The sequence below is a fragment of the Aspergillus ibericus genome (genome assembly GCF_003184845.1).
Source record: "Aspergillus ibericus CBS 121593 unplaced genomic scaffold BO80scaffold_3, whole genome shotgun sequence".
NCBI lineage: Eukaryota > Fungi > Ascomycota > Eurotiomycetes > Eurotiales > Aspergillaceae > Aspergillus > Aspergillus ibericus.
In genome coordinates, this window is record NW_020292101.1 from 956345 (window position 1) to 979071 (window position 22727).

Genomic DNA, 22727 nt, shown 5'->3' on the forward strand with positions numbered 1-22727 from the left:
ATCTCCACCTCACATCACCACCACTCAACTCCGTCCTCTTCAACTCACCCAAGAGAGCAGAAAATAAGACACGATGATCAATCCAATCACCCTCACCACCCCCCGTCTCACCCTCTCTCCTCTCACGCTCGAAGACGTCCATGACCTGCATGATCTTCGTAGTAGGGAAGAAGTTATGAAATGGAGGTATGCTGCACACCTATACACTTTATCTATTTCTAACTCACCTAATACCTACTAAACCTACCCTACTCACACATCTCCAACCACGCCCCTACCCACCTATCCATCCCTATCTCGATTCCCAAACAAGCACCAATTAAACTCATTCAAAACAATCAAACCACCAACTAACACCAATAACAGTCTAAAAGGCCACCCCGACGCCGACCTCCCCACGACCCAAACCTGGCTTACCCGATTCCTCTCCCCGGAAATCACCCCCGACTTGGGGCCCAGAATGTGTTATGCGATTCGCATCACCGATTCACCACAACAGACTCCATCCACTACCACTACTTCAACTACATCCAAAGGAAAATTCATCGGCACCTTAGGAATCCACGCAGAACCATACCCTATAAATACCAATACGGAACCCGATACCAATACCTACATCCATCGAAATAACTCATCCGATACACAGCCTAATACTAAATCCGCTCCTAAATCCGGTATACATACAGCACCCGATACCAACACCCATGGCGATAACGCCTCCGACACCAAGAGGGAACTCGATACCGTCACCGATGGACATAACCCCTCCGCTACCGACGTTTATGGTAAACCCGGTGCGCAGGCCGGTATAAATACGGCATCCGATACCAGTCCAAATACCAATCCCAATTCCAATACCAATATCACCACCACCAACCATCCCAAACAAATCTTCGAAATCGGCTACATGCTGCACCCGACCGCCTGGGGCAAGGGATACGCCAGCGAAGCCGTCCGCGCCGTGACGGAGAAATGGTTCTCGGGGGATCCGTCTGAGGGCGCAGATATGCGGTTGTTGCGGGAGGTACAGGCGAAGGAGAGGCCGGGAGTGGAGGTTGAGAGGGGACTGTTTGGGATTGTTAATCAGGGGAATGAGGGGAGTGTGGGGGTTTTGAGGAAGATGGGGTTCGGAGGGCCTGTGGAGAGGGTGGTTGAGGGGGATGGGAGGGTGAGTTTTGTTTTTTGGAGGGAGAATTAATTGGTCTTTAGTTTTTGGCTTCAATGTTCTTGGTGCTAGTGTGTGTGTGTGTGTGAAGAGGATGGGGTATGTAAAGGAGATTAAAGTTTATTAAGCTGGGGTAGATGTATACAGTCATGGTATTGGGTAGGAATATAGTGAGGGTATTCATTCGTAATGCTCATAAACTATATATACATCGGTAGTATCGTACAATGCACGTCTATCATGCTGCCTCATCTGACAAGATCGTGTACCGCACGCACTACCTAGTCGAAGAAAAATCATAGTCAACCCTATGCAGAGATATTCCGTGTCATGTCACCAGCGCCCGTAGACGATCAATAAGTCCGAGTATGGAAATTCACATCGACGATGCTGAAAAAATAAACGAAGCACAAATCCCACAAGTCCAGCCCCCTGGACAGAGACGCGATAAATCAAACAAACGGGGGTATTTCCCTCCGGTAATAGATATGTCGTACTGCTTTTGTCCTCGCCGGGGCGCATGCCCCGACCGACGTTGCTGTTCACAACGGAAGCGTGTAAACCCCATACACCTGCCCGGCTGCGGGCATCAACTCCGGTTCCATCCATGTACCTTCCACCAATGCCATTACTCAGTCATCAAACGGCAGCATGACTGCCGTGCCCCCTGCGAAGGATTATCCAAAATACTAGTCTTCTATCTTTTTGCTTTGCTTTCCAGACTGTCGGCTCCAGATGATTGATCTGAGGCCGGAGTGGATATACTAGCGACGCTGCGTGGTGCGCTGTAGCTGCTCCCCAATCCGCAGAGCTTCCGTGCCGTCATCCACTAAGGACTCTTTGAACCACGGGTGCTTCAAAGCTTCTTTGGCAGTGATACGGTTCTTTGGGTCATACACGAAGATCCGCTGCAAAAGGTTGAGGAACAGTTTATGAAACTTGGTGTTGGCGGGGATAAACTCCTGCGGCTGGTTAGCAGTCTGACAAGCAGCGGGACCGAGGCCACATACCGGAAGCTGCTTCATTGCCCGCACGTACTTGCGGGAGGCCCGAGTGGTCTGCTCGTTCGGGTATTCGAGTCGGTTGCGGTTGAAGTACCTGTGATGTCAGCGAAACGCTCGGTTGACGATCGTGAGCAACTCACTTGGCAGCCTGATTCTGGCCCGTGCCACGTCCACCCTGCATCACCTGCCTCACCAGTCGAGTGTCGATTCGCTCTCCAATGACAGCTTCCATCATCGCGAGATGCTCCAGGTTGTCATGCGTTTGAAACAAGGCATCGCCGGTGAAGAACTCGACGAGGATGCAACCGATGCTCCAGATATCGCAGGGAAAGCTCCAGCCCAGGTTCAGGATAATCTCGGGGGCCCGGTAGTGCCGGGTCGACACGACAGACGAGTGGTACTCGTCGTCGAACGTGGCAGACCCGAAGTCAATCAGACGGATCTCGCTGTCCAACAGCACCCGTCTTTGACGAGCGCTCCGAGAAATAGCATGCGAAGAGGACGGAATCGTGCGATTATAGGTGAAAGTTTGGTAAGCGTTGCTGACAAGGAGGATATTTTCGGGTTTCAAGTCTGTGTGGATGAGGTTCAGGTCGTGAAGGACTGCATCGGTTAGAAGAGAACTCAAAGCAGGCAAAGCGAAGCACTCACAGGCTACACTGGTAAACAACTGCCGGGCAAAGTTTTGAATCTGGCTGCTGGGAAAGGGCACGAAGCCGTTACCCTTGAGGAAATCAAATACACTCTGCCCAAGCAGATCGGTTACGATGCAGATATGGTTTCGATAGTCAAAGCAGTCTCGCAAATGGATGCACTTGTTTCGGTTCTGTTTGTCGTTTGAGGCCAGTGTGGACAGCACTCGCAGTTCAATCCGCGATGCATCTCGGTACTTCTGGATGGAGCGGATGATCTTGACTGCGCAGCGGGTCTTGCGCTGCTTGTCAAACGCCTCAACCACTTTACCAAAGGTACCTTGTCCCAAGAGTTTGATGATGGAGTCTGCAAGCACGTTAGCGTCAGCCCGATGAAGTGGACAAGATATCACTTACATCGATCAGTCAAGGCCGTATTCGGGGTGACGATATAATGGCCATCGTCATCATCGAACTTCTCGCCCCGGCTAGCATACTGCACTCGCAGGTTAGAAAGCAACACACAAGCGGGCTGATGGACGATTACTTACATCGCGTATCACAGGCACTGGGACGTCCTTGGCTTTGATGGGCGGCTTGGGAGGCGGGATGTAGCTCAAGAACGCATCACCCGCGTTCTCCAACTCTCGTCGCTTCTGCTCATCGCGAGCGGACTTCCGGGTGGTGACGCGCTTCCGTTTCTGGCCGACATTGGCATCTTCATAGATGATACCATTGCTGGCCCCCGAACTGCCCTGCGAGAGGGAGGTAGGCGCGGTGGTGTGCAGAGACGTCGTCCGATCAGTCGAGAGGGAAGCGGCCGAGGACTCTTCCCCATACTGCTGGGGGTTGATCGAATACGATGGGCGATCATAGTACCCCAGATCGTACGCCGTATCGATGCCGGTGCGCCGCCTCTTGCCAGCGGGCTGAGGCACGGTGCCGGTGGTTGCCGTGACCGTGGATGCTGTCGCGAGACTGCGCGAGGGGGCTTTGGACTGTTCCGGAGGAGGTGTGTCGTCGATGACAATCACCTCCTTTGGGATCCCATTCTTGTAGAACTCGCCCCAGTTTGGCTTTCTCCTCCGGCTCGTCTGCGCTGTGGGCCCAGCGCCCACGGCGTTGTGGGTCGGGGGCATTGTCGTGGTCGTCGTAGTAGTTGTTGTCGTCGTTGTCGGGATGGGTGCGGCAGGCATAATCTTGGGGGACTGAGTGAAAGGAAGGGTAGGTGTCGGTACGGGAACGGCGTAAGGATATGAGGAGGTGACGAGGCAAGTGGTGCCTGCAGCGGACGTGGTCGGATACGATGCGTTCGGTTGGTAGGGTTGATGATGGGGGTATCCGTAGTGTTGCTGATGCGGATGCGTCGCGGTAGCCGTGGAAGGGGTGGACATGATGCAAAGAAAAAGTATAATCCAGCCGCGGGGACTGACGGCGGATGCGGCGAGGAGGAGAGGAAGGAAGAGGGAGGGAAAGTAGAGGAGGAGGAGGAGGGAGAGAAGGAAGTGGAGGGAAGAGGAGGAGGAGGTTCACAGTCGCCCCGGCTGGTAGTCGGCCGTCCGAATTGTCGTAGAAACAGCGGGCAGATTGTTGGAGTACGGAGTAGTAATCTCTCTACCTGGGAGCAGGGGACTCGAGCCAAGCCAGGTCGGACCCCCGAAGATTCTCGCGTCGATCCCAGCAGAATGGCCACCGGGGATTGAAGAAATTGATGACGAGTTTTCAACCGAAGAAAACGGATTGATTGCAATCAAGAATGAGACGAGTCGAGAGAAAGGAAGGAAGAGGAGGGAAAGGAGGAGGAGGCAGCGTGCGAAGATGGATGGCGAGGCGGTCGGTCGGGGTACGGTACGCCCAGTACGGTACGGAGGAGCTCACGAAGGTCTCATTGGGTCACCGGTCGAACCAAAATAAGAACCATTGAGTTGCCGGATGGAGGACATCGGCCTAGAGGAGATCAAAGAATGGGGAGCATCAAGGAAAGGGGTGGTCGCCGTGGTGGTGGTGCGAGCCTGGAATTTGCAATGGGCAGAGACGACAAGGCCTGGTGACTATCCGACAAGAGACAGCCAGATGGATAGGAAGATGCCGGAGAACGCAAGTAATAATAATAATAACAAACGAAAGCGGGAGAGGGACAAAGTAACAGGATGAGGTGCGGCAATAATCAGAAATCCTTTACTGAATTGGATTGTGTTGGCCTACAGCAAAGAGTCTACGAGCAGTATAACACTTGGAGATGATTGATCCCCTACCAGGAGATCCGAGATCGATGGCAGCGCACATCCTGCTTGCACGATGACTGCGAGAGGCAAGCACAGCCAGACACCGACTGCCAGACAGCAGCCAAACCGGTGGCCCTCCTCTCCAGCCAGGGTCATGGTGGATGATGGCGCCTCGCCGCACGAGCACCAGAGAAGGTTCGTTCGGTTACGACACACACACCTCTTCATCATCCATTCAGTCGGTGTCATTGGGCCTGCTGGATCAATCAATCCTCCGAGCCTGTCTTTCGGCTGAACACCCTCTCGACTGTGTCAGTCTCTCGCCCTCTGGACAGTCCCCCTTTTCCGGTCCGTCTGGTGATCCAAGTGAGCGGGATCATCTTATTGAGGGTGGTTCATAATAATCAATAGTAATTCCAATCCCAAACAACGATCTGGCACGGTTTTCGTAGGCGCAGATCGCAAGGCTCATCTAACCCAACCAGCCCCGGAGGCAAAACATAGCGCCGGAGTTGGGGCGAGTCTAGGCTTCCAAGCTCTGGATGACGCCCACCGGTTCAGTCCTTTCTTCCGCGAACCGAAATGTCAGAATGTGAAACGCGGTGCACACTCCTCTAAGGGTATGATGAGGAGGAGGAGGAGGAGGGGGGCACTGCCGTGGTGTCCAACCCTCCCTATCATTTTGTCGACTTGTCCGGAGGGGATGTGGTGGACTGGTGGCAAGTCGTGGCCAAAGTTGCGCCTTGGGCACCTGCCGACGGCCGGAGAGGGCTGCTGCATGACATGCATTTCCCACCTCGTCGCAGTGGGAGATGCTCGTACCGCCCCATTTGCACTGGGAAAAGGTTTAATAATAACCCGGTGGACGATGGCTCTGGGTGATGACGCCGCGGGGGCGTGTGATTGGATTGGCTGCGGTGAATCTCCGCTTTTCGGCCATTTCCCCCTTCCTTTCCTATTCTTTAGTCCCTGATCTCTGACATCATTTCCCGAAGTTCATCCTTCCGGCCTTGAACTTGGGGTGGTATTCCGGCGGAGATGATCATGCTCGCCCGAACCCCGCTTTGCTGCTCTGGACTGCAGAAGGTCATCACTGGGACTCGATAGGTAAGGAGGGGCGACATGGATGTGACGGGCACCCGGTCGTGAGGTCTGGTAGGAATCTTATTGGCAACACCGCCCAACTCGACAAGTCGTCATCCAGTCCGGCTGAAGGACGCCTGCGGATTTGGTTCCACCCGACTCCCGGACTGCTTTAGCGTCAACCCTAACCAGACCGGGGAAAGTCAGCCTTGGCGTGCAGCCTGATGGCCTCAGGTACGAACCCGTTCGATATCTATCACTACGAAGGAGGAGGCCATGTCATGCCATCTGAGAGGATCCGATGCCGTGACGGCACAGCACGGAGCAGGGTGGTTTCCATATCGTTTCTTTCATTTCCGTCCGTTTCATTTCTTCTGCCTTGTGGCTCAGTCCAGAGTTCCCTCCGTAACACAGGGGTATGAAAAGTAATACATCCAAGGCGAGAATCGTGCCGACCCATGGCAATTAAACAGGTTAGTGAAAAGAGAGCAAATGGCATCATATGCAAAGGAATGACTCCGATGATGATCTGGGAGCCTCTCGTCGCATGCGAAGAAACGAGCAAATGCACATACAATGAATAGTAGTCACAACGAATTGAGCACTGCTGAGTATGCCACCTTGCCAAATAACCACGATCCTGCGCAGTTACAGTACGGAAACCAAATGGAACCTCGAAACGCTGAAACGAGAGATACCACATCATCTTATTCCGCTCGGTCCTCCTTCACATCCTTCGAGTACGCTTTTTGTACGTGCCGAGGGCCTCTGCCATCCAGCTCAAGCATAAACAGGACGTCCCGAACCTGGATGCCGGCGCCCTTGTCCTTATCCTCTCGCCAGGTCCCTAGACGTTTCGCGGGCGCGGCTGCGGGCTCCCCGGAGCGTCCAGGTTTGTCAGTGCTGGCAGGCGGCGTGGCGGTGTTGACACGTGATGGCGTAGAGAATCCACTGCCAGTTGCTGGGCCGCGATTCAGCCAGGAGTAAGATTTCTTAGTACCAAACATGCGACCAGACAGCATGCTATTAGTAGCCAGTCGTGCGGTCTCCACCGACTGCTGATGTTGCTGGGCCTCGCTGGCTTTGGCATCCATCAGCTTCCGAGCCTCCTTCTTCGACATCCCCTTCTTGTCGAGACTAGGAGCTCTCTCCCCGATCGGTGTCGAAGCACCAGAGCCAGGGATATCGACGGATTCCGCCCGGATTGCTCCACCTTCTCCCAGAATGGCACTTGCACTGCGCTTAGCCCGTTTCGCTGCCCGGGCATCTTCGCTCGAGTTGTCCTTGTCCATAAGCAAGCGATACTTTTCAGACATTGATCTGGTACCCTGTTGCTCAGTTGCCGACAAAGGCCCTACATTTGGTCAGCTGGTCTGGAGCACACTGCAAGTACAATGAAGATGCTTACGCTTGGCTGGGGTGCTGGGGGTCCCAACACTCCCATTGACAGCATTAGCCGAAGCCGCCATGTCCTCCCAGTCAGCGGGAACAACTCCGTGCGAATGTGCGCGTCGGCTTCTAGCAAGTGTTGAAGAATAATCGACCACCGTTCGCAGCCGTTCCTCACACGAGATAGACATCAAACTAAGTATGTCTAACAAAGGTGCGCCAGTCTGATTCAAGATGGTCTGACCAGAACGTATGATCGATGACCCATCTGGTCCAGTAACTTCGATAGGCTGTTGGCGGCCGGGTACGGGATGGTACAGACCCTCGGCCGGAATCCGAACACCCAGTTCAAATCCACGCTTCTGCAACTTTTGCTCCAGGACCTTGGTCAATAGGAATGAGTGTTGTAGATGATATTGTGCGCGCCTAGCTGCTTCGGTGTCCTCGCGAGTCGGTTCGTTGGGATCTTTGAAAGGAGCAGGAGGCTGGGTTGACGGCTCCGCGTAGAAGGAATCCTGTGTCGTCGGCGGTTTGTATGGCGACGGTTCGCCGAAACTAGGGGCCGTAGAAACTGTTCCAGTCGATGCTTGTGAAGCGAAAGAGGTGTTCACAGCGGGTGGTGGCGGCTGCTGTTGCGGGATTGGTGGCTGTTGAGGGCGAGGCGGTTGTTGAGCCTGCACGCCAGGGCCTGAATAGCTGCTGGTCAGGTAGGCTTCTTCTTCCCGAACATCAATACCCGATGACGCCAGCACGTCAGTCAGCTCAGCAGCATCCGTCGCCTTTTCTGCCGGTCGAGATGGAGGACCCATTGCGCCTGGAGGTGGAGGTGGAGGAGCCGGACTTTGAGGCATGCCATTCATGCCCAGATTGGCTCCATTCAGAGGAGTGGGCTGGTGTTGTGGCAGTTGCAGAGTCCCAAAGCTAGGTGAGGCGTAAGGAGACTGGGACTGAGGGAGAGGTGAAAGGCGTTGGCGCTTGAAAGGTGGTGGGACACCTCCATTCACTGGCGATGGAGCGCCAGGTGAAGGGGAGGAACCCGGCGGAGAGAAGGACTGAGTCAGATGTTGTGGCTGTGGTTGCGCCATGATGGCTGGAATTCGCAGCTTCAATACAAGGTCGAATTTAGGATATTGACGGCCGAGTCAAGTCACGGCTCTGGACGCCGGACGGAGGAGTTTCGCGTTGTATGTATGTATAGAACCGGGCGGACTACTTTAACCGCCACCGCCACCAACTGGAACCATGTCAGGACATCGGGTTCGACATGGAAACCGGATGCGAGGTCGTTCGGGATGTCCTGGCGAAGCGTCGAGCGCGAGTGGGAGCGAGTGAAGTTGACGGGGCCAACGGTGTTGCTCTCGCGAACGGGAAGGGGAGCTTCGAGGTTTGCTCGTCGCGGGCGATCCGCTCGGGAACATCACGTGGCGGGCTTAGGTAAGGCCGCGCCGCCATGGCGGACCTGCGCTTCTTCTTTTTCGATCGATCTCCGTGTTATTGTTGTGGTTGCGCTCATTCACCGGGATTGTGTTAGAAGCAGAGATTTCACTCGGTCTGGACTGTCGCTACAGGCACTGCTTTGGTGCTTTTTGGCCGGCTCGCCGATTTCCTATCAACCCTCGGATTGTGCCCTGCGCATGTCATGGGCAGCTGATCCCGCGTCAACTAACAGACACCATATAGAACAGAGCACCCGTGCTTTTCTACTGACTGACCCTTACGTGCGCCACTGCGCTTTCTTTCTGATCCCGAAAGATATAATATCTTGCTAGTTGTAAATCGACTGGAACTCTACATCATGGCAACGAAACGGAAGGCATCGGCTTTGAATGCCGCCCTGGATGACGAACCGGTCGATCCAACCGATGAATTGGCCTTCTATTGTTTAGGAGGTGGAAACGAGGTTGGACGCTCATGCCATATTATCCAATACAAAGGGAAAACGGTCATGGTGTGTGAACTTTGGTCCTTTCTGGTCTAGATGGGAACCCCGCTGACTCGGCCTCTTTAGCTTGACGCCGGTATGCATCCTGCGAAAGAAGGGTTCTCAGCTCTGCCCTTCTTTGACGAGTTCGATCTGAGCACGGTAGATATCCTCTTGATAAGCCAGTATGTGGGACCGTCTCTCCTTTGTGTTCTCCGAGTCACCCCTCCGTCCCTCCTGAGCAAGCCACTTTCGTTCTCGGCCGCGCCCTTATACCACACCTTGTTTCACTTTACCTCCATGGAAGCAATGCTGTTCATTGCCGATATAACCCCTATACTCGCTCATGTACTGAGAAACACAATACAATATATGCTAGCTATCCATCCTGTTTTATGCGTTGTATCGTTGTATCCATGCAGTCTGCTCCGCCGTTGCATTTCAACTCTTGCTCGGCGATCTTATCAGACAGTCGGCTGATAGAAACTCTCCTCGACCCATAGTTTCCACGTTGATCATTCTTCTGCGCTCCCTTATGTGCTCAGCAAGACCAATTTCAAGGGTCGCGTGTTTATGACGCACGCCACCAAGGCCATCTACAAATGGCTGATCCAGGATAATGTACGCGTGAGCAATACGGCCTCGTCATCCGATCAACGCACCACGCTTTATACCGAACATGATCATTTGTCTACGCTGCCGTTGATTGAGACCATCGACTTCAACACCACACATACGATCAACAGCATTCGGATTACTCCCTTCCCGGCTGGTCACGTCCTCGGTGCCGCGATGTTCCTGATTTCGATAGCCGGCTTGAACATCCTCTTTACCGGTGACTACTCGCGTGAGGAAGACCGGCATCTGATCCCGGCCGAAGTTCCCAAGGGCATTAAAATCGATGTGCTTATCACCGAGTCGACGTTCGGTATATCATCGAATCCGCCCCGCCTGGAACGTGAAGCGGCCCTGATGAAAGCGATTACCGGCGTCCTGAATCGCGGAGGCAGAGTCTTGATGCCGGTGTTTGCCCTAGGTCGCGCCCAGGAGTTGTTGCTCATCCTTGATGAATATTGGGAGACCCATCCCGAACTTCAGAAGATCCCCATTTACTATATCGGAAATACGGCTCGCAGATGTATGGTCGTGTATCAAACATATATAGGTGCAATGAACGATAACATAAAGCGACTCTTCCGTCAACGTATGGCGGAGGCGGAAGCTAGTGGTGACAAAAGTGTCAGTGCAGGACCCTGGGACTTCAGATTTGTCAGAAGTCTGCGCAGTCTGGAACGGTTCGACGATGTAGGAGGATGTGTGATGTTAGCATCGCCGGGTATGCTGCAGACAGGGACAAGTAGGGAGCTCCTGGAGCGGTGGGCTCCCAATGAACGCAATGGCGTTGTCATGACCGGCTACAGTGTCGAGGGCACGATGGCCAAGCAGATCCTGAATGAGCCGGAGCAGATTCCTGCAGTGATGTCAAGAGCAACGGCGGGATTGGTGAGACGCGGCATGACTGGGAATGAAGAGGAGCAGAAGGTCATGATTCCCAGGAGGTGTACTGTGGACGAGGTCAGTTTTGCAGCCCATGTAGATGGCGTTGAGAACAGAAATTTCATCGAGGAAGTCTCCGCTCCGGTCGTGGTATGTAGCCCTATTAGGTGTTCCCATAGTATACCCAGTTCACTTACCCCCCTAGATCCTTGTCCACGGCGAAAAACACCAGATGATGCGACTCAAATCGAAACTGCTCAGTCTAAACGCTGAGAAGACCGTCAAGGTCAAGGTTTACACCCCCGCAAACTGCGAAGAAGTTCGCATTCCCTTTAAGAAGGACAAGATCGCGAAAGTTGTCGGCAGACTGGCTCAAATTGCACCTCCGTCGGAGCAAGACGATGGCCACCTCATGGCTGGTGTCCTGGTACAGAATGGGTTCAACCTGTCGTTAATGGCGCCGGATGATCTCCGCGAGTATGCGGGTTTGACAACCACTGCCATTACATGCAAGCAGCATATCACGTTGAGCTCTGCAAGCATGGATCTGATCAAATGGGCCCTCGAGGGCACCTTTGGTGCTATCGAGGAGGTTGGCAACGCCCAACAGGAACTTATCAAGAAAGAACCCGAGGGCAGCTCTAAGAAGCTTAACGGGGAGGGGCTGAAAGAGGAGGCTGCTGATGAAGAGATCCCCATCGCAGATACGCAAACCTACCTTGTCATGGGCTGCGTTTTCATCCGATACTATCCTCGCACTCGTGAGGTTGAGCTTGAATGGGAAGGAAATATGATGAATGATGGAGTAGCTGACGCAGTCATGGCGGTCCTTCTGACCGTTGAGAGTAGCCCTGCGTCAGTGAAGCGTACGTGCCTTCTAGATTGCATCTACGTACTATTTGCTAACGAATTTTACAGAGTCTGCCAAGCACCACCACCACCACCATCATGACAACTCCATACAACCCCCTAACCCTCACTCACACCTAGGACCGGAAGAGCGTTTTAGACGTCTTCTCATGATGCTCCAAGCACAGTTCGGGTCCGAAATCGTTGCCATTGAGCGTCCACGACTGCCCTCAGACATCGCAAACGGCAATGACACGAAAGTTGAGTCTGATGAAAATACCCCTATCAAGGAAGAGGATGAGGAAGACTTGACGGAACTGGAAGCGGTTGAGATTTCTCGTCTCCAAGCACTTGGCATTCCATTCCCTGGACTCGAGATCAAGGTCGACAAACACGTTGCCCGTGTCTGGCTGGAAAATCTAGACGTGGAATGTGCTAATCCAGTGCTGAGGGATCGGATCCGAGTCGTCATTGAGAGAGCCGTGGAAACTGTGGCAAGCATGTGGACGGAGGGACCCCCGCCTGCGACCGTCACGAACGGAGAGAGCAAAGTGCAAGCCAAGGATGCTACTGCTGCGATTGAGGCCAAAGCTTGAACGAAACTGCAATGTGTAACAATACTCCCGTCTTCCCACTTATCGAGTCATACTTTCCATAAGGCGAATACAATACTATACCCGGTTTTTCGGCATGCACATCAAGACATTTAATGAATATTCGTTGCTACTGCCATCAAAAACCAAATAAGAACAACCCGTGCTCCAAGCACCCTAGAAATCCACCCCATCTATGCCGTCTCCAACTTGGCAAACACCACATCAATCACCCTGGCCGCCGTATCCACAATGATATCAATCTCCTCCTTGGAGACATTATACGGCGGCGCTAGAATAATATGATCCCCACGCATACAATCCACTGACCCATTGGCAGCATACAACGAGACACCAAACTCTGGCCCCAGCCCCGTCTCCTGAACCTGGAACGCCACGCCCAACTCCGGCGCAAACGGCTCCTTCGTCTCCCTATCGCTGACGAACTCAATCTGTAACATCGTTAGCCAAACCCATCGAACCCATCCCATCAAACAAGAAAACGAGTATGAATATCAAACTTACCCCCCAAAACAAACCCCTTCCCCGAATATCACCCACATTTGGATGTCCCCCCAGCCGACTCCTCAACTCCTCCTCCAAATACTTTCCCATCGTCCTCACATTCTCCAACAGATTATCCCGCTTAATGACCCTCTGCACCGCCAACGCAGCAGCACAAGCCACCGGATGACCCTGGTACGTCTGGCCGTGGCGGAACACGCCCGTGCCGTTGTCCATTACGTCCACGACTTTCTCTGAGATTAAGAGTCCCGAGACGGGCGCGTACCCGCCCCCAAGTCCCTTGCCGATGGTTTGCAGATCGGGTACTACGTTCTCTTGTTCCCAGGCGTGGACGGTCCCACAACGTCCCATTCCGCTCATTACCTCATCGAGGATGAATAGCGCTCCGTATTTCTCGCAGATGGACTTCATGGCGGGAAAGTAGCCTGGGAGGGCGGGGACGGCGCCGAGGGCCTATAAATTATTCTCGGATCAGTCGCTTGAGCTTGGGTAGGGTATCCATGTGTTATGGATATGGTGGAAGGGAAGCTAACGCACCGCTCCAACAACCGGCTCCGCGACAAACGCGCAGACATTCTCTGGGCCGACGCGCTGGAACTCCTCGTCGAGTTCTGTTGCTAGTCGGGCGATGTAATCTTCATCGGACTCGTCCTTTGCTTGACCTCGGTAGGGATAGCAAGGAGAGACATGGGATGTGTTGCTTGAGAGGAGGGGTTCGAACGCTTCTCGACGGATCATGTGTCCGCCGACGGAGAGTGCTCCGAGAGTGACGCCGTGGTAGGAGGGCTTTCGGGCGATGAATCGGGTGCGTTGGGGCTGGGGGGTGGGGAGTTCGAGGAAGTATTGACGGGCGAGTTTGAGGGCGGCTTCGACGGCTTCGGAGCCTGCATCATATGGATACTATTAGTATGTAGGTCGATCTATTGATGAAATAGTTTAGTTGGGAATGAGGGGTATACGTACCAGAACTCACAACAAACAACTTCGACATCTTGCCTCCCGTCGACTCAGTGAGCAGACGAGCGAGCTCTTCAGATGCCTCGGTCCCAAAGAAAGTCGTATGACAGTACGAGAGCTGATTGATCTGGTCGATCACAGCCTGCTTGACTTCCTCGTGGCCATGACCGAGACAGGATACGGCGGCACCGCCGGTCGAATCGAGAAACTTGGTGCCATCTTCGAGGAAGATGTAGCTGCCTTTACCGCCGATGGCTTTCTTGGGGACAAAGCGCGTGTTGCGATGCAGGACGGAACTGCTGGTGACGGAGTCTGCTTCTGAGTTAGCTGCTTGGGTGATCGTATCGGTGTCTGTGCTGGGGGTTAGGGCTTACCTGTAATGGTCATGTTGGACAATATTAAATATGCTTAGTTCTTAGGTGGAGCTGTTCAGTTCAAGTCAAGAACACAAAACTGGGTCTGCTGGTTAAAATCCAAAATACAGCAGAACATGCTATTTAAACCCACGATAAGCACCAACACCTCCTCTCGCTCCATCCCCAGACATCATCCTGACCTGTGACTTACATGTGGGGGAGCGGCGGGGAACCGGCATGCCGATGGAGATTTACGAGCGACTGGTTGGCTGTCTCCGCCGACGGGGCCGACGTGGAGTCATCGTGTCGTGGTTATCGCGGCGGCTTGACTCGTCCAGGACGACCGCATTATCTGCCTTTGGTTTGTTGGTACAGGAGACAGCAGAGGAGGTCGGTCGATTTGTCGTATCATCTGGAGGTGATTATCGTTGGGAAGGGTGATGTGACATCTTGGCGTGTGCTATGCATAGTTAGATTATGGTGGTGACTCATTGTTGTGGCCTATCGTGTGCTATTTGGCTACGGAGTGTCGGTCAGTTGTTTGGGGCTGGATGTCTTTTAGCTATAGAGATAGAGTAGGGAGTATTGTTTGTTCGATTGTTAGCTTAAGGAGTATATGTTATTTGGAGACTACGCATGATCGTTCTACTTCTTACCGGTGAGTGTACGGAGTATTGTTCCGACCTTTTCAAAGAGGGTAGATAGGCTTCTCCTGACCATCCGCATTCTATTTGGAGAATAGGCATAAGGGGCAGAATAGAATGTGGTGCCCTTACATATCGGGGTTGTTCTTCCGAATTGGCAATGTATACTATTCTCGGATTTAGGTGATAAGGTCAAATCTAAGAATGAGGCTAAAAAAGAACTTATTCATCTCTTCAGTCAGTCAAGACGCAGCTTGCTATTTCTTATTTACAAGATACATGATCGTTGTATGTCTGGAGAACTCCGTCATGTCAACATGTAGAGCAAGCGGGCGGTGGGCGGGCAGCTCTCCGCTCCGCAATGGTTGGCCACTAAAACTCCATTCCGCACAGAAAGGCCAGACTGCTTCACCAGAACAGCCTCCCACTTTCCAGGCTCATTGCCGTGCATCATACCTCCCCTCCGGTCACATCACACCCATTGAACCATCACCATGTCACGACACGCCCAAGTCGAGGAGGTCTACGACTCCGACCCCGAGGAAGTTGCTCCCTCCGACTCCACGCCCGCCAACTTCCCCAACGAATCCATCCTCTCTGGGGCCGGAATTCCCATGTCGGGCTCATTGCCCATGAGACCGGCTCCTGAACCTCAGCGCGAAATCCCCAAACATTATCAGTGCTTGTACCCGGTATATTTCGACAAGACGCGATCCCGCGCTGAGGGTCGCAAGGTCGGAAGTGAGCTGGCGGTTGAGAACCCGTTGGCTAGGGATATTGTCGATGCGGTGCAGATGCTGGGGCTGAATGTTGGGTTCGAGCCGGAGAAGCTGCATCCGAAGGATTGGGCGAATCCCGGACGTGTGCGGGTGTTGTTGAAGAATGAGGAGGGCAACTTGGTGAACCCGAGGATTAAGAACAGTATGTTTACTTGCCCTCTATTTCACACGGAGTCGCTAGCTTTGATGTGACTTCATTGAGAGCCCTGTCTAACAATTGCAGAACACCACCTCTACATCCTCGTGGCCCAATACCTCAAAGCCCACCCCACTACCGAAGAATCCCCCTACCGTCTAAGAATCAGAGGACTCCCCATGCCTGAGAAATTGCCTGCCGCGCCTTCGGCTCCTCGTGGATGGAAGATTGGAAGCATCCTCCCGATACACTCTCCGGCGTACAGTGGTGGCGGAGTCAGCGATAACCCGCTCAAGGACGCCATGGCCGAAATGCAGAACATGCAGGGTATGCCCGGCATGCCCCAGATACCTGGAATGCCGGATCTGGCTGGCTTGATGGGAGGAGGTCCTTCTGCGGCACCTGCTGAAAAGAAGAAGAAGGATAAGAAGAAGGGCAAATAAAGCGCTTCTTGACATCTGTTCATGTGGTACATAGGCTTCTGATTGCATTGGCATGGGCGAAAGGCGTTTGTTGCTTCCTATATCGAGGGCACTGCTGTTCTCTGGATACCAAGTCGAATGAAATGATATTTGAAGGCTTTGTGTTGAAGTAATGCTTAGTCGATAGCAGCCATAGCCTCCTAGAAATATGTAAACCCCAACAGGAGGAACAGTATTACTAGGAATCGCTGTGTTTTATCCAATCGATCTGCATTGCTCGGCTTGCGTATATGGTCGCTGTCATTGGCCGAGGCGGAACCATCGCGCGATAAGTAACGCTGTTTTACCCCAGAATCACCTCAGCCGATGCTCACTTCGGCTTCACTTCCCCTCACCCACGGCGCAGTTGCTGCGTTTCGCTCCCTCAAAGTGACACATCATCCGATCAAGACCCTCCCTGATTAGCCTCCCCACATGGGCTGACATTCATGCGCACTTCCCCATGAACCGCCCGCTTAGCCCTGTCGATGGATTACAGAACCCCGCCACTGCGACCGACGGACCATGAACACCAGCGCATCGAGCATTCTGTCCGGCTACGGGCAGAAAAATGAAGACATCAAACCGAAATTTCTGCTGAACTACGACTCCACGCCTCCATCGGCTCCACCCTCCACTACGCCCAGGATCGGGAAACCGGGGAGTCGTCAGATCACCCGCAATCGCGCCAGCTACAGCTGTCATACCTGTCGGAGGCGGAAGGTTAAATGCGACAAGGTACATGCACCGGATGTCTAATAAATTGATTGGACTGGACTGAGGACAGGAACACTAGGTACATCCGATTTGCGGCAACTGCGTGAAAAACGGAACCGAATGTGTCTACGATACGGCGCCCCAGAAGAACGTCGAGTCGCGCACCGGTCAGCCGAAGAACGGACATGGCGTGAAACGGAGGAGAGAATCCTCGCGACCACTCGAGGACGACATCGACGACTTACAAACCATTTACGGCCATTTGAGACAGAATGGGGCTTCCGAGCAGCGGTCGCAAGCGATCGAAGCGCGTTTGGATAAACTTACGTCGATGATCGAGAGGCTCAGCAAATCGAATCAGCCGTTGGATCCCGCAAAACGGCAATTGCTGGCGCATAATATCAATCTTGATCAGCCGAAAGGAGATCCTCGGTCGGGCAACGGTCCGACCTTGAAGCCGCCCGGTGACTCTCGTTCGGATAGTCCGCGTCGCGCGGCGGAGGCGATTGGCGATGAGTTCCCGATTCCTGCTGGCCACGCGACGGACTTGGTGGATCCAGTGGGGAGTCTGAATCTCGGCCACTTGAGTTTGGAGGATGGAGGGAGGTCCAGGTATGTTTTGTGTGCTCAGGGGAAGATAAGTCTCGTAACTGTGGTATAGATACGTCGGGACGACTTATTGGGCTTATATCTCAGATGAGGTATGTGAACATGTACAAGCAATTTCTTTGGACTTATGCTAAGTTCATCAGATCAACGAACTCAATCAATTGCTCCGAGATCAAACTCGCTCACACAATGAGCCTCCATTCAATCAGAGCCCCGCGGACGATACGGCGGCGGAACCTACGTCTTCCACGTCGAGTCGTCAATGGAAAGCACCATCTGATGGTATTGGTGAATCTTCTGACGCGAAGCTTACCAGAGGACAAACGTTCCAGAAGTCTGTGCTGTTTCCCTCAAGCGAATCGCCGTCTGTTAATGACAAGGTCGTTGAGCCAGAGATGCTGGAGAATATGCCCACGAAACGTCAAAGCCATATATTGTACAAAGGGTTCATGTCTGGAATTCATGCCATTACTCCTGTTATCCATCCCCCCACTGTCCTCAGAGTGTACAACTCCTTCTGGGATTGGTATGATTCCAGCAGTTACTCGGGGGAGCCTTGCCCTGACCCATCCTTTATCCCGTTACTCTATGCCATCTGGTATGGCGGATCTGTCACAATATCAATCCGGACGATCAGGGCAGAATTCAACGTTCCCTCTCGCTCGGGGTTGTCCAAGGCCTACAGCGAGGAGGTAACCCGATGGCTGTCCAAGATCTCTTTCCCTCGGAGTCCGTCCCTGCAAGGACTGGCTGCATATCTTCTGGTTCAGACGATTCTTTCCAAGGAAGAAGAGCCTTTAACAAGCAGTCTCTTCGTCAGTCTGGCCATGCGAGTCGCACAGACCATGGGTCTGCATCGAGACCCTGCGAAGTTTGGCATTGGTCCCTGCGACGCAGAGAATCGCCGTCGGATCTGGTGGCATATCGTGCACATGGATGGCGTTGTGGCCATGTCTAGCGGTCTGCCTCCGTTGGTTAGTGAGGAGAACTATTGGGATGTTCGCGAGACCAGTGAAGTGAAGGACACGCTACTTGGTAGTCCTGCTGCGGAGAAATATGAGAGACTGGTAATGACAGGCATGAGGCCACCGGATAATCCCGATGATCCGACTATTTGTGGAGGACCTTCTATGGTGAACGTATACTACCTCTCGGCCCGTGGAAAGTATACAATGGCTCGTAAGTGCTTTATGGAACTCTATCGGCTCTAGTATCTAACGAGCACTGCAGGCGCTGTCCGCCGGATTATGAAGATCCAGCTTGGCACGAAACCTGTCACGAGAAGAGATATGGAGGAACTGAGGTCGATCTTGGTCGATTTGCAATATAAGCTAAACTCGATTATCAACCGAATTCCAGAGGCCAAGTCTCTGGATACGCCTTCTGTGTCATCTACGAGATCATGGTCTCTATCCTCACCCACAGAGGTCCACACAGAACTGCCGGCAGATGGGCCCAACGGCTGTTCAGAGCAGTACCATTCGCCTGTTCTTGTATCATTCCACAAGTGGGCGCGGATTCTCTTGTCTCTCTTCATTGACAAAGTAAGTGAGCCTTCAAAGTACTAGAATTGCTGCTAACGTCCGCCAGGCTTTCTGCGTTGCCTATCAACCGTTCCTTAAGAACGCCAAAAGTCGAATTTGGCCAGCTGCAAGACAGAGGTAAGATTAACCATCACTGATCTTGACTACACCGTCATGCCTAACAGACACAGCGCACTTCGCCACTGTCATGGTTTCATGGAAAAGTTCGTCTCATTGGCGACCGACCCCGATTTCCAGCCCTTCCAATGGAGTTGGCCCGGGAATCATCAACCGATGCATGCGACCATGATCATGCTCATCGACCTCTACGAACGACCCTATAGCCCTGAGGCTCCCAAATCTCGAGCATACATCGACAAAATCTTCTCAATGACCGGGCCTGACGGCGGCGTTGTCGGTGGCGAAGATGGTATCTCAACCCAACGGCCGCTGAAAGACGGCGGCCGCGAAGCATGGGACATGATCCGCCGACTGCGTCAAAAAGCATGGCAGAAAGCTGGCCTTGACCCTCACAAACTATGGTCCGAACAGGCGCAAATCCAAGCCGGAGTCACTTCCATTCCCGATGATTATGCCAACGACCCCTGCTACACCAGCGGGACCCCAACCGCCGCCTCTCCCTCGACATACCCTACCCTCACCTCCCGACGACAACTAGCCGACTTCTCCAAGACATTCTACAACATGACCCGCTCTCATCTCCTCCCCAACCCAGCCACCAACCTCCGCCGCAGTCCTCTCCGCTACCAACTTCCCCCTCCAGCCCCTCCCTCCATCCTCCCCACTTCCCAAATGATCCCTCCTCCTCATCATCAAATTCCCCGATCTCCAACACCCAAACACCCCATGGACACCTCCCCCCTCGCCGTCTCCCCCATCTCCTCCCCCGAAAGCATCGCCCCTCTCAACCCCACCATCTTCGCCAATACCTTCCCCCAACCCCAACCGCCCCCATCCATAAGCACTCCCCCAGCGCCCCTCCCCTCATTCCTGGACACCACCGCCGCGGCCGCCTCCCCAGCCAGTCAGCCCATCACGGGGGTCCCCACCCCGCCGTCAATGGTGGACCCGAACTTAAACTTCGACTGGGACCAGTGGGACGCCGTTTTCGGCCAACACCTGCCCGTGGCGGACGAGTTGATGGAACTGGACCCGGTCGCGGGTTTCGAGTTCGGGGACCTGGGCAGTGTCGTGAGGGGGTCAGGGTCAGGGGCGAGATCGGGGAGTAGTTTGCTGGGGAGTGAGGCTGGGATGAGTGAGGTGCATGGTTCTGATTGGGTGGGGTATTGTTGATCTGGTTGATGGGGTCTTGGATATATCCTTGTTTTGTATATACTAATCTTGGGGTTTCTTGTAATAATCTATGTGTTGATGATCTGGTGTTGACTTCATGAACGGGATGTCCATCTTTGTATAGGGGTGTCCTCCAATCAACGAGATCGTCAGTTTTAGGTTGAGAAACTACAATTTACGCATGATAGACGGAATCTTGAATTCCGGCGAAGGCAGGGTTTGGTGAATTATGTGACCAGACGGATAATACCGCCGATAATCATGTAAATGAATAAAAAAACGTAGTTATGGATTTCATGAGGCGTGACTTTAATCAAGAAGGACGCAACAAGAAATGTGACGCAGGAGCGATATTATATCGTTGGGGTATTAGGAAATAGCCAGAAGTTTTACCGGGAACGCTTCTGGTGGAGATGAATATCTCCATCTTCACGCCCTGACGTCCGGGACCCGTGGATGCTCGCTTCAAGATGATCGCATATTCTGTGTATCTCTTCTTATCTTTTCGATTCATGACAACAATTCTCCACAGTTGGTATGGAGAATTTAAACCTTCATCTCCTCGAGACCGTGCTTCCAGAGGGTGGCATAGGGGGTGACACCGTCCTCACGGAAGTCGATCAGGATGTGCCTGGTAGATTATTAGATTCGAATCCAGAAGGTCAAAGGCGAAGGTAACATACATAGCATCACCGTCCATGGACTGGCCCATGAGAACATCGTAGTTGTCGTAGTTGGCAAGGATCTTCTTGACGGCAGCGGGGGCACCCTTCTTGAACTCATCGATGGTCTCCTGGGGAGCACCCTTCTCGGTGAGCTTGGTCAGGACCTTCTTCATGTAGGCTTTGAGCCAGTTAGTATGAGCAGCATTAATGCAGCAGAGCAAGCAGTCAAAAACGTACTCTTGAGGTGGGACTTGAAGGCATCCTTGGAGGGCTTGAGACCCTCCTCGGTCTTGAGCCAGTTCATGCGGAACTGGTCCTCAATGTCGTGGACCATGACGGCCTCACCCTCACCACCGGCATCATCATCACCACCCTCAGCGGAGGGGTTGGCACCCTCAAGCTCGAAGTCCTCGTTGGCCTTCTTGAGGTACTTGCGGCAGTCGCACTCGTAGAGAACGCCGTCGACGGTCTTGATGTTGTAGGTATCGGCGAGAACCTCGTCGCCGGAGATGATATCCTATTCACAAAGACATGTTAGTTGTGATGAAGAGCGAGGGGTTCGACACCCGAAACGCAAACGGCGAGAAAATGACAGGTAAGAGGGGAAGCCACCAGGCTGCAGGAACTATGCAACGGTGGATGATCGCATCAAGTGGGGTAAGACGATGGGAAAAAACGGACCGTGTAGATGATCATTTTGGCGGGTGATGAATGAAGATGTAGGTGATATAAAAGGGAAAAGGCGATGAGGAGAGAGACGGAGGAAGAGGAGAAGGGGAAGGAGGAGGAGGAGGGGAAAATTGAAGATTAATATTTAGTGGCGCTTTTCCCTTCCAGTTTCTCGTGGTGGGGTTTTTTTCACGGTCGATTTTCCGTCGCTCGAGGGGCACCGCCGCGCTAGCCCCCTTTGGGTCTGGTCGACTCGTCTGGCCCAAGCCCAATTCTTTGCTGGGCAACGATGGCAAATCCAGGCAGAAGGGGAAAACAACAAGAATATAAGAAGGTAAAAAAGAACGACCAAAGCTAATGAATTGCCTTGTGCAATTTGCAAAGCTACACAATGGAAATGAATGCTCAGGGGTTGCAATTTGCGGGTTGCTCCAGCTCGGCTGACAGGTCAGGCCTAGTAGTACACCAAGTGGCTAGTCGATCTTCCAATCTTCCAACTTACTCCCGGATCCCATTCTGCCTGAGGCAGCACATTGTGGCTAAGGCCTCCTTCCGGTATCTTACATGATCGTATTTCACATACCAAACAGCCCTTGGCTGCAGCACTGGCTGCCGTCATACGGTGCGGTGATACCGTATGATTGGGAACATACCAGCCTGGTACCATCATGCAGCTATCGGTCGGCCTCAGTAGCCCGTGGCGCCACTTCTTCCTTTCCGCCCGTGACTTTTCTGCTCTTTCTCTTGACCTTCACCACGCTGCTGACACTCCTTGGGTTGCTTCTATTGTTATTGTCTTTCGTGCTGCATTGCCTTCCTCTTCTCTCCCGGTAGATGGTCATTGAGGCTTTAGGTCATTCTTTGCCTCTTCCTAATTAATCTCTCACACTACCCCATCGGTTCCTCGGCACTTGGTGCCATTGCGTCCCCTGATTTTGGTGGGCCTACTCGGCCAGGATCCCCGATCAGATATCTCCCCATCACCTGTTCCATTTCTGCTGTCTCACCGGCCTT

The 22727-nt window shown here is 53.2% G+C and overlaps 7 protein-coding genes across 7 annotated transcripts; 3 read left to right on the plus strand and 4 right to left on the minus strand.

Annotated features, from left to right (window-relative positions):
• Positions 1 to 23: 23 nt before the first annotated feature.
• Positions 24 to 1347, plus strand: BO80DRAFT_421531 (GNAT family N-acetyltransferase). Its single transcript, XM_025718625.1, has 2 exons — positions 24 to 186; positions 367 to 1347. Exons 1-2 carry the CDS (start codon positions 74 to 76, stop codon positions 1196 to 1198), a joined length of 945 nt encoding a protein of 314 aa, XP_025579829.1. The 5' UTR covers positions 24 to 73; the 3' UTR covers positions 1199 to 1347.
• Positions 1348 to 1831: 484 nt separating this feature from the next.
• Positions 1832 to 4376, minus strand: BO80DRAFT_138171 (putative protein kinase (Lkh1)). Its single transcript, XM_025713660.1, has 5 exons — positions 3353 to 4376; positions 3219 to 3297; positions 2310 to 3168; positions 2176 to 2263; positions 1832 to 2127 (listed from the first exon to the last, which is right to left on the minus strand). Exons 1-5 carry the CDS (start codon positions 4193 to 4195, stop codon positions 1930 to 1932), a joined length of 2067 nt encoding a protein of 688 aa, XP_025579830.1. The 5' UTR covers positions 4196 to 4376; the 3' UTR covers positions 1832 to 1929.
• Positions 4377 to 6362: 1986 nt separating this feature from the next.
• BO80DRAFT_373072 (uncharacterized protein) lies at positions 6363 to 8853 on the minus strand. Its single transcript, XM_025716547.1, has 2 exons — positions 7518 to 8853; positions 6363 to 7463 (listed from the first exon to the last, which is right to left on the minus strand). Exons 1-2 carry the CDS (start codon positions 8581 to 8583, stop codon positions 6817 to 6819), a joined length of 1713 nt encoding a protein of 570 aa, XP_025579831.1. The 5' UTR covers positions 8584 to 8853; the 3' UTR covers positions 6363 to 6816.
• A 440-nt stretch (positions 8854 to 9293) lies between these two features.
• Positions 9294 to 12361, plus strand: ysh1 (cleavage polyadenylation factor subunit YSH1; the record flags this gene model as incomplete). The annotated part of the gene is made up of 5 exons (XM_025715336.1): positions 9294 to 9446; positions 9507 to 9733; positions 9923 to 11066; positions 11122 to 11782; positions 11835 to 12361. The coding sequence occupies 5 exons, from the start codon at positions 9294 to 9296 to the stop codon at positions 12359 to 12361; spliced, it is 2712 nt and encodes a 903-aa protein (XP_025579832.1).
• Positions 12261 to 14555, minus strand: BO80DRAFT_421534 (aminotransferase, class III). Its single transcript, XM_025718626.1, has 5 exons — positions 14215 to 14555; positions 13847 to 14152; positions 13421 to 13767; positions 12884 to 13336; positions 12261 to 12810 (listed from the first exon to the last, which is right to left on the minus strand). Exons 1-5 carry the CDS (start codon positions 14225 to 14227, stop codon positions 12553 to 12555), a joined length of 1377 nt encoding a protein of 458 aa, XP_025579833.1. The 5' UTR covers positions 14228 to 14555; the 3' UTR covers positions 12261 to 12552.
• Positions 14556 to 15125: 570 nt separating this feature from the next.
• Positions 15126 to 20556, plus strand: BO80DRAFT_373077 (putative C6 transcription factor). The gene is made up of 9 exons (XM_025716548.1): positions 15126 to 15761; positions 15843 to 16142; positions 16716 to 16954; positions 17013 to 17545; positions 17595 to 17634; positions 17686 to 18721; positions 18773 to 19086; positions 19133 to 19203; positions 19257 to 20556. Exons 1-9 carry the CDS (start codon positions 15335 to 15337, stop codon positions 20377 to 20379), a joined length of 4083 nt encoding a protein of 1360 aa, XP_025579834.1. The 5' UTR covers positions 15126 to 15334; the 3' UTR covers positions 20380 to 20556.
• Positions 20557 to 20583: 27 nt separating this feature from the next.
• Positions 20584 to 22097, minus strand: BO80DRAFT_421537 (translationally-controlled tumor protein). The gene is made up of 4 exons (XM_025718627.1): positions 21726 to 22097; positions 21282 to 21561; positions 21063 to 21222; positions 20584 to 21010 (listed from the first exon to the last, which is right to left on the minus strand). Exons 1-4 carry the CDS (start codon positions 21738 to 21740, stop codon positions 20926 to 20928), a joined length of 540 nt encoding a protein of 179 aa, XP_025579835.1. The 5' UTR covers positions 21741 to 22097; the 3' UTR covers positions 20584 to 20925.
• Between the last annotated feature and the right edge of the window lie 630 nt (positions 22098 to 22727).